Source organism: Salvia hispanica, chromosome 2, assembly GCF_029641045.1.
Source record: "Salvia hispanica isolate PSC_SH4W2 chromosome 2, Shi_PSC_v1, whole genome shotgun sequence".
Classification (NCBI taxonomy): domain Eukaryota; kingdom Viridiplantae; phylum Streptophyta; class Magnoliopsida; order Lamiales; family Lamiaceae; genus Salvia; species Salvia hispanica.
This window is the reverse complement of record NC_142693.1, coordinates 25,149,542-25,160,194: the sequence shown is the minus strand read 5'-3', so window position 1 is coordinate 25,160,194 and position 10,653 is coordinate 25,149,542. Positions and strand designations below refer to the sequence as shown.

At 40.4% G+C, this 10,653-nt stretch overlaps 1 protein-coding gene across 1 annotated transcript; it reads left to right on the top strand.

Annotated features, from left to right (window-relative positions):
- The first annotated feature begins 5,569 nt into the window (after positions 1-5,569).
- On the top strand, positions 5,570-10,067 carry LOC148931907 (uncharacterized). Its single transcript, XM_089064941.1, has 4 exons — positions 5,570-7,826; positions 8,554-8,816; positions 8,917-9,003; positions 9,105-10,067. The coding sequence occupies exons 1-4, from the start codon at positions 5,570-5,572 to the stop codon at positions 10,065-10,067; spliced, it is 3,570 nt and encodes a 1,189-aa protein (XP_088921067.1).
- The last annotated feature ends 586 nt before the right edge of the window (positions 10,068-10,653 follow it).

The following is a 10,653-nucleotide window of genomic DNA, read 5'->3' as shown; positions in this document are numbered from 1 at the left end:
ATTTTTTAATCAATGGATCTTGAGTTTGAGTTTATGAATCTGAAGTTCAGTTATGGTGTTTGTGTTTATCTGATTTTTGTTAATGCTTGGTGAAGAAGAAAACGTCAAAATCAACTTTAGTTTGGACCACTTTACTTTTAAGTTACTTTTGCTTTTGTTCCCCACTTTTCAGTTGTACTGTCCAGACCTGTCAGAGAGCCACCCAGCCACCAGATATGCCTTGTAGTCTAAATTTCCTCTTTTAGTAACTGTCTACTTTTCATATGCCTCTGAGACACCTTGTCCCCTATTTCCACGAACACCACCACATGCCTGTTATTTTCTCAACCACTAGTCAGTAGAGTGCCTCCTTTATTTCTTGCCTAGGTAAAATCTCAACCCAAGCGTGGTAGCTAACCAAAAACACCCAGGAAAGTCACCGCAATTATCTAAACGTGTCCATCACTGAGGAAAATCTCAACTACTTCCTATGTGTTTACAGTTTGTAAGTCTTGCATAAGTTGGAAATCCCAGCTGCAGCACATTGTGGCTTTATCTACTACTGAGTCAGAGTACATTGCAATCACTGAGGCAATGAAAGAGGCTGTTTGGTTAAAGGGAGTACTCTCTGAACTTAAGTTTGTGAAGTCTTCTCCTGTTGTGTTCTCTGACTCTGATTCTCAATGTGCTATACAGTTGTGTAAAACTCCTGTTTTCCATGATAGGACAAAGCATATAGATGTAAGGTTTCATTACATCAGAGATATTGTAGAAAAAGGTGAAGTGTTTCTTCAAAAAGTGCATATTGATAAAAACCCAGCTGACATGGGGACTAAGCCCTTGCCATTAGAAAAACTTCTTTTCTGCATTAAATACTTGCACTTTGATCTAGGATAGGTTGCATGTCCCGGGGATAAGACCTCAGCCACCTTATCAGCTGTGGTACGGGTGGTAGGTGGCTAGAGGCATGAAGTCCTTTAGACTAATGGGTGTTAGCCCCTCTGGTGTCTAAAGGCAACCTGGTGGTTCCCAAAATGCTTGTGGACTTATGTCCTTTGCTGCTGAGGGATCTGCCTTGTAGGCTGTGATGATCTTGACCTTAGCTTATAATCAGATTGGTTTCCCAGAATAAAGTCCAAGGTGGAGTATGTTGAATATTGATGGACTTTCTATTGGGCTGGTTATTTATTTTGGCCCATATGTTATAGTGTTGGGCTAAGCCCAAATGACTTACCTCTTGCTCCAGATGTTGCCACGTGGTCTCTCACCCGGATCCTGTCTCTGAGCCGTTGGATTGTGAGTGTGTTTTTTATGAGAGTGGTGAGTCTCTCGAGTCTCTCATTCAGTTTATCTCTCTCTTTCTCTCATCTCTCTCTAGACCAGAATCTCTCTCTCTGATTTCCCTCTCTCTTCTCCGATGGATCTTCCACTGTTCTTGGGTAATCTCTCACGGTTTCTTCAGTGAGTGGACAAGTGTGAGTGGTGGTGAAGGCAACTGCTCTGGTTGCTGAGTGTTGTGAGAATCTAGGGTTTGGTGTGTGAGGTTTTCTAAGTGAGTTTGTGTTCGGTGCTTCCAGATCCAGTGTGGTTGAGTTGTGTGGTGTTGTTGATGGGGTTTGGTGCCCCTTGCACAATGGAAGACTTGTACAAAACAAATAAATCAGATACGGATCTATTTGACCGATTATGCGATTAATCAATTCACATGCTAAACAGATAATTGCATGCTAGAACGCAAATAATTCATGCTTAGAAAATATAAATCCTAAACATGAATACTACAGTTTAAAGTTACCGATTTGATTCTCCAAAGAATCATCGATTGCTCACGCCTTCTCCACGATGATCTTCAATACTAGACCACAGATCTTCTAACTGGTTCCCGAACTGTATTCAGACATCAGTGTGGGCTGATCTTATCGAAATACTAGGACTCGAATAAAGAAGACAGAAATTCCTCACGGATGAGAAATTCATAGAAAAATCGTTCCTCTCTATCTTTTAGGAGTAGACGCTATTTTCTCTCTTCGAAAAAAAGTGATTTCTGTCTTATTTATTCTCCTATTTATATTAAGTTCATATTGGGCCCAGTCAGGGATCTTTGGAAGGTTTTGGATATGGGCTCCTCCAATTAGCTTGTTACTAATTAAATTGAACCCCAATTTAATATAAGCTTTTAACTGGAATAGTACGAGCAGCCACTACAGAAGTAATATTGCACTCCCCATCCAAATCCAAAATTACAAGTAATCCGGGTTTCCGTTGTTTATATTATTTATTTCCCGCGCTTAAGATATAAATGTCTAATTAATTAATGTCTGTTATGGACTTAATTAATTAATATCTTATTAATTCCAAGAGTGGACTTAGCAAGAAACACTTATTTATTATTCATAGAGTAATAAAACTCCAACTGGCCAGTTTTCAAATAATCAAACGAGACTCACCTCGCGCACGATTCAGCATAATAGCAATCTTAGCACCGCTAGATATTAATCACCACTACCCAATATATCATGATTATTGGGTTGCGAAAAACCCGCATCATTTGATAAGTCAAAGTAGTGCATAATCAATACCGTATGCTCAATGCTAACGTATGTAGATTAAGAAATAGTTATTTATCAAGACCTAGTCTTTCAGTAGATAGCATAAAGACACGTCTTGCTGTTAGATCCATTCAGTGATATACCACACCAACGTCATCTTATTTCAGTAAGGCTTAGAAATAATCGGACTGACATTGCCAACTTTCACGATAGGTAGTCTAAGCCTATCTGGGTTGTGAAATTCTTCTTTTTCTTTTGCAAAGCATTGCATAGAACCGACTGTGTTACCTTAAAGTGGACGACGCCCACAACCAGTGTACTAAGCAAAAGACTTAGACTTTGTTTGCTTCTTATACATTTAAATGTTTATAAAACATCTTATAAATGCACAAGCAAACACAATGTAATAATATACTGATTCTATTCGTGCGAAACTGCTCGAATAATACTGAATCGGGTTAAAAGTGGATTATAGAGTTTTACGTATACAAGCAAGATTCTATTCGAGCGAAACTTGCTCGAAACATGCTTTTCAGTATACCAAACCTAACAATCTCCCAGTTATACTCAAAACATGCTTTCGAGTATATCCACTGCCAAGAACTCTCCCACTTATACACAAAGCAGGTATTGGTACTAGATATATCGAACCACCATTCATTTCACATCATGGTTGAACATGTTGCCCCAAAGGCATTTTATGTAAAAAATCTGCTTGGTTGTTCTCTGATCATATCTTTTCCACCATAATGTCTTTGCTGCGTACTTGATCTTTAATTAATTTCATCTGTCTATGTGCTTGCTTAGCTTTATTAGCTCGTGTGTCCCTTGAGTTTGCCTTCACTAGACTCCAGATGTAATACTCATAGGCATACTCAAACTTACGATTAAAGCTATTAGGAAGATACTTCTAAGGTAAGCACATATTCAGAGGATGACTTACTCGATCACTGATTAGTCATAAAACTAAGTCAGTGTAACCCCAAGGACATTACATGAATGACTGGTAAACTAGAATATAGCAATTAGTCTTTCTCAAGCACTATGGTATACTCTTTACCTCAATCAAAGTCCTTTGCCATGGTTAATATGATATACGCTTTTCATGCATAAGCACAACTAATATCAAACTTAGTATACATTATAGCATACATGAGACAAGTATCTCCGAAACTAGTCTCATAATTCTTGATCTCACTAAGCATCAAACGACACTTGACTAGAGACAAGACAATTTCATCTTGAAAGGTATAAACCTTTTCATGGAATTTCTAATGCTAAAATGTTCCAAGCAATGTGTAGATATAGGATTCCTAAGAGAATCTCAACATTCTTTCTAGCAATCTTAAAAGGACTTAGATGCTCAGAATGTAATTAGTTTCTCTTAAATCCTTTATCTTAAACTGGGCAGACAACCAGTTTCCTACGTCAGATGTCAATCTTAGTTGTTTGCAACTTTTGTAGATTTCATCATCGTAGAGTACCAATAATACCATATGTAATGCACTTTCAACTTCCTTGTGCTTACAGTACTGTAAAGGACACAAATCAAATTCCAAATATTTGACAATTTGATTAAACACATATAATCTGATTTAGTGATACGCTCGGATTTTGCACTGTTTTAAGGCCATTATTTGGTCCGTTTTTACTATCAAAATCACTCTACATGTCCATTATTTGCATATTTTATACATTTTGGTATTTTGACGTGTTTTGTGAGAAATGTGCATATTTGAGCCGAAAAGGGGAGTAAAAACGCATAGTCTGGAAATCTGGAGTCAGACGGCGACCAGCGACCGCCGGAGGACATGTGGCGGTCCGCCACCGAAGGGTCAGAGTCTCTGGAATCCAACGCGGCGACCGCCGGCCAAGGTGCGGCGGCCCGCCGGAGAAAGGCGGCGAATCCGACCAGCCCTAGATTTGCTCCAAGACTTACCAAATTTTGAAGATCTTTTCCTTCTATGATGAGGAATAATTTTCCCCTATAAATAGGACCTCAAGCTTCATCAAAAGAAGGAGAACACATTCATAGAGAAAGAGAGTTACTACTTGCAATATTCATAGAGATCAAAAGCTAGAGTACTTCAATTGTGCAAGGAGTTGGAGAAGGATTTCAAGAACATCAAGAACGACAAGGATTCTACCTACGGGTTTTATTTGCTTTAGTTTTATGTTCAAATTGTTTTCCCTTCAATCTATGTTTTTAGTTTATTCAATTATGTGTAACTAAACTCATAGGATTCTAGGGATGTGTTAGTAGCAACTTTGGTTATACAATTCCGTTTTCTATTTAATATCCGTTTTGTTTTTACTTTGTTTCTTCCCTAAGTTAATCATGATGCTTCGTAATTGAGTGACACAATTATGTATGATTTAATATAACTTGCTTCATAACTGTGACAGAGTTCTAGCGAGTTAGATCCACTTAGTAGACACTACAGTTAGCTTCCTTTAAAACGGCACTGTTAATTGAGAGTGAGGACTTTTCAAGGGTCTTAGGGGCTTTTTGGAGTTACGTATTAGGATTGACAACCCTAATGTTAGTAATCAACGTTTGTATCGCATGAGCATAAGCTAGGTGACTCGTCCTTTCAAAGTATTAACTGTGCTAGGGTATTGTAGTTTGGAATTTGTATAACCATAAAAGTGAAAGCACATCCCTGGAATTCCCTTATCTCTATACTTTTCTCTCCGTGATTTGCTTGCATTTAGTTGGTTACTGCTTTTAATATTTTCTGTTTTCAAAAATTTTCAAAAAAAAATTCTTGTTTCTCCAGATGGTAATTGAGTTCTAGTAGGAGATAGACACTTTGTGTACGTCTTCCCCGTGTTCGATATCCGGTACTGACCTTTTGCTATACTATACCTACTCTGTATACTTGCAGGTATTTATAGTGCAAATAAAAAGTGCATCAAGTTTTTGGCGCCGTAGCCGGGGAAGACAATTCACTTTGGAGTGATATCTTCAAACGGATAATTTTACTACTTTGGATTTTAATCGCTTTCATTTTTTTATTATTTTTTTTCTTTTTGTTTTAATGGATTTTCCTGCAGGCGTAGGAAATCCATGTGGTTATTTTGATGAGCAGCATGGGGGATCGCACTACGTCCCAGACTGTTCTGATTACTCCTATGATGCACAAGAGTACTGTTCTAATGATTATGAAACATGTGCAGGTATAGAGGATCAACCCCGCTCCAATTGGGAGGTTCTGTTAGAAGTTTGCATTACTGAGGTTCTCAACCATAGAAAGGTGACGAACAAAAGGTTGGAGAATTTGGAAAGAAATACCAGCGCCTTGGAAAGAGGGTTGGCAAACCTCGCTACTCAAGTCAGGATGTTGGAATTCAACCTTGGGATCTTAGCCACAACCATAGGAAACAGGCACACTCCAGGGTCGCTTCCTAGCCTACCAGAAATAAATCCGAAAGGAAAATGTCACGCGGTGCAGCTACGCAGCGGGACTACATATCAACCTCCGGAGGCAGGAGACATGGTCAGGAGAGGAAGAGAAACAGAAAAACCACCTGGTACCTTGTCTGTCGATGATGTGCGGCGGCCCGCCGCATTCCAACGCGGCGACCCGCCGCGTACACACCAACAGGACGAGGAAGATTCTGGAATTGGCGTTGTTGAAGACCCGGCGGTCGCCACGCCGCATCGCGGCGGTCCGCCGGCCGATAAACAGCAAGCAGATGCTCTACCACAAAGCAGTGTGACCATTCCATATCCTCAACGATTGAAGAGCAAGAAGCTTTACGCTCAGTTTACCAAGTTCTTGGAAGCAATGAGCAAAGTCCACATCAACATTCCACTGGTAGAAGCCCTTCAACAAATGCCCAATTACGCCAAATTTTTGAAAGATGTGGTGGCAAAGAAGAGAAAGTGGGGGAAGTACGAGACAGTGGGCCTAACGGAGAGCTATAGTGCTATCATTCAAAAAGGATTACCCACCAAGCACAAAGATCTAGGGAGTTTTACATTATCTTGTGTTTTAGGGAATGATGTGAAAGGTAAGGCGTTATGTGATTTAGGATCCAGTATTAATTTGATGCCTTTATCTTTTTACAGGAAACTCGACGTTGATAGTATCCGTCCCACCTCAATCACGTTGCAAATGGCAGATCGTAGCACAACAACACCAATGGGGATAGTGGAAGATGTCTTGGTAAGAGTGGGAGAGTTTATTTTTCCTGCTGACTTCGTTGTGTTGGATATGCAGGAAGACAAGAAGGTGCCTTTGATCCTTGGAAGACCATTCTTAGCCACTGGCGGAGCCATGATAGATGTACAAAAGGGAGAGCTGACATTGAAGTTGAACGATGAAAGCATCACATTTAACATCTACGGTGCACTGAAATTCCATGGAAAGGAGGGGGCAGAAGGCTATCAAGAATGCAGTGTCATACAAATCGTTACCGACTGTGTGGGAGAAGTAGAAGTCACTTATCATCAAACCCAGGATCCTCTTGAATCTTGTCTCATAAATTCATTTACTCCTAATGCTGATTTATCATCTTGTGATGCAAATGTTTGTGCAGTGGTGACAGAATTGGATGCGCTACCGGAGAGAATTCCTCAAAAGGGAAATGCATTTTTGCCATTGCGTACCCCCGAAGAAGAGGAAGAAAGAAGGCTAGCAGTGGGAAAACCACGGGGACCACCAACGGTGGAGCTAAAGCCGCTCCCCGAACATCTCAGGTATGCATTCTTAGGGCCAGGTAACATTTTTCCAGTTGTGGTGTCCGCTGCATTGAATGAAGAGGAGTGTGTAAAGCTTTTGTGTGTGTTAAATAAGTATAGGTCTGCCATAGGATGGTCTATTAGTGATTTAAGGGGGATTAGCCCGACCACATGCATGCATAGAATTTTACTTGAGGAAGGGCATAAACCTCGTGTGCAAAACCAACGTAGACTTAATCCTATCATGCAAGATGTAGTACGAAAAGAGGTAATAAAGTTACTAGATGCAGGGATTATCTATGCAATATCTGATAGTGAATGGGTAAGTCCTACGCAGGTAGTAGCTAAGAAAGGGGGGATGACTGTAGTGCCTGGCCAGAATGGAGAGATGATAGCCACTAGAGTAGCTACAGGATGGAGAGTATGCATTGATTATAGGATGTTAAATGCAGCCACTAGGAAAGATCATTTCCCTTTACCTTTTATTGATCAAATGCTTGATAGATTAGGGGGATATGATTATTACTGTTTTCTTGATGGTTATTCTGGTTATAATCAAATTGCTATTGCTCCCGAGGATCAACATAAGTCTGCCTTTACATGTCCTTATGGTATTTATGCGTATAGAAAAATGTCTTTTGGACTATGTAATGCTCCCGCTACTTTTCAGAGATGTATGATGGCTATATTTCATGATTTAATTGAGAAAGTAATGGAGGTTTTTATGGATGATTTTTCGGTATTTGGCAAATCCTATGATCATTCTCTTGAAAATTTGGCTAAGGTTTTGCAGAGATGTGTGGAAACTAACCTAGTTCTCAATTGGGAAAAATGTCACTTTATGGTGAAAGAAGGTATAGTTCTAGGACATAAAGTGTCCTCTGCAGGTATAGAAGTCGACAGGGCAAAAATTGCAGCCATTGAAAAGCTCCCACCTCCGTCCAATGAGAAGGGAGTAAGAAGTTTTTTAGGACATGCTGGCTTCTACCGGAGATTCATCAAGGATTTTTCCAAAATCTCCAAACCTCTTTGTAAATTGCTTGAGAAAGAGGTGAAATTTGATTTTACTTCTGATTGCTTGCAGGCTTTTGAGACCTTGAAGAAAGCTCTAGTGAGCGCTCCCATCCTCATTACCCCAGATTGAAGTCAACCATTCGAGATTATGTGTGATGCAAGTGATGTTGCAGTTGGCTCAGCTTTGGGACAAAAGAGGAACAAGATTTTTAGAAGCTAATTATACGACTACCGAAAGGGAGATACTTGCTATCGTGTATTCTTTTGATAAATTTAGAGCTTATCTTGTGGGGACTAAAACTATTGTTTATACTGACCATGCAGCTATAAGGCATCTGTTCGCAAAGAAAGAAGCAAAACCCAGGCTCATTCGATGGATTTTGTTACTTCAGGAATTCGATGTTGAGATAAGAGACAGAAAAGGGTGTGAAAATGTTGTGGCCGATCATCTGTCTCGATTGGAACATCCGGTGGAAGGAGAAGACTTATCACATGAAATCAACGAGGATTTTCCCGATGAACATCTGTTTTTCACTCAAGCCACTTTCCCATGGTACGCTGATATTGTCAATTATTTGGCAGCCAAGGTACATCCTCCTGATCTCACTCCTTATCAGAAAAAGAAATTTTATAGAGATGTACGATCTTATTTTTGGGATGAGCCCTACTTGTTTAAAAGATGTGCAGATACTATACTTAGGAGGTGTGTACCTCAAGAGGATTGGGCGGCCATTGTTGAGAAGTGTCATTCATCCCCTACCGGAGGACATTTTGGTGTGCAAAGGACCGCAATAAAGATTTTGCAAAGCGGTTTCTATTGGCCCACCATATTCCGCGACTCTGCTAGTTTTGTTCTTCAATGTAATGAATGTCAGCGCACGGGGGGAATCACTAAGAAGAAGGAGATGCCTATGAATACCATTATTGAGGTGGAATTGTTTGATGTATGGGGGATAGATTTTATGGGACCATTCCCAAAATCAGGAGAGTACCAATATATCTTACTTGCAGTAGAATATGTTTCAAGATGGGTGGAAGCAATTCCAACCAGAACTAACGATTCTAAAGTGGTTACTGCTTTTGTTAGAAAGAATATTTTTTGCAGGTTTGGTACTCCTCGTGCCCTCATTAGTGATGGAGGATCTCACTTCAACAATAGATGGTTAGACAACGTGTTGGACAAATATGGAGTCAAGCATAGGGTCACTTCGCCATACCATCCGCAGGCGAATGGACAAACGGAGTTAGCAAACAGAGAGATCAAGTCGGTTCTTCAAAAGACGGTGAGTGTGAACAGAAAAGATTGGGCACTTCGGTTAGAAGATGCGTTATGGGCTTACCGCACTGCCTACAAGGGTCCCATAGGTATGTCTCCTTATCAACTTGTGTTTGGGAAGTTATGCCATTTGCCTCTTGAGATGGAATACAGGTCGTATTGGGCAATCAAGAAGTTGAATCAAGATTTTCAAAAGGCCGGTGAGGAAAGACGTCTTTTTCTTAACGAGATGGACGAATTTCGAATGGAGGCTTATGATAGTTCATCCATCTACAAGGAGCGAATGAAGGCTTATCATGATAGGATGATCAGTCCGAGAGAGCTCACCTTGGGGGATGTGGTTTTGTTGCATAACTCGAGACTATCTTTGTTTCCCGGGAAGTTGAAGTCCAAGTGGACTGGTCCATACATGATCAAGAAAATTTATGATAGTGGAACAGTTGAGTTACTAGCCCCGGATGGACCGTTGTTTCAAGCAAATGGTCACCGTGTTAAGAAGTATTACAGTGCAGACAAAGTGTTAGATGAAGAGGTTGGTCTCGAGGAGCCAACCAAGGAGTGAAAAAGGGGGGTAAAAGTCAAGCTAATGACTTTAAAGGAGCGCTTGTTGGGAGGCAACCCAACAATTTTTGCTTTAATTTTAAGTATTTTTGGTTTTGATTTAATTTTGTGCGTTGCAAAAATTTTCGCAGGATCTGACCTCTCCGTGGCGACCGCCGCAAGCGCTGCGGCGGTCCGCCACCTGAACGCTGGAAAGCATCTTTGACGTACGGCGACCGCCGAACAGCAGCGGCGGACCGCCACCTGGGTACAATTTTCCAGCGCGATTTTTCGAAATTCTTCGAATTTTCGCCCCGCTCAACCTCTACGCGAAATTTTTCAGGGTACGTTTTTTTTTTCAGTAGTATACTCACATCCCTACCGACTCTACAAACTTATTTTACACTTTGTTGTAAATAAGTTTGGGGGGATGAAGTGGTGGACCGTGAGTTTAGGGTTTTCTTTTTGTTTGTTTTTGCTTTAATTTTTCAAAATCCCGTAGGAGTTTTTTGTGTTCTAAAAATGTTTTCTTGAATCCATGTCATGAACATAACATGAAGAACTTAGAAACACGCATGCTTAGGGACACATTAGACCGAGTTGCCAAT

Coding starts and splice junctions, on each gene's coding strand:
- LOC148931907 (XM_089064941.1), top strand. CDS start 5,570: ATGGATTTTCCTGCAGGCGTAGGAAATCCATGTGGTTATTTTGATGAG. Junction 8,817..8,916: donor TCAATTATTTGGCAGCCAAG/GTACATCCTCCT, acceptor AAAGATGTGCAG/ATACTATACTTAGGAGGTGT. Junction 9,004..9,104: donor CCCTACCGGAGGACATTTTG/GTGTGCAAAGGA, acceptor AATGAATGTCAG/CGCACGGGGGGAATCACTAA.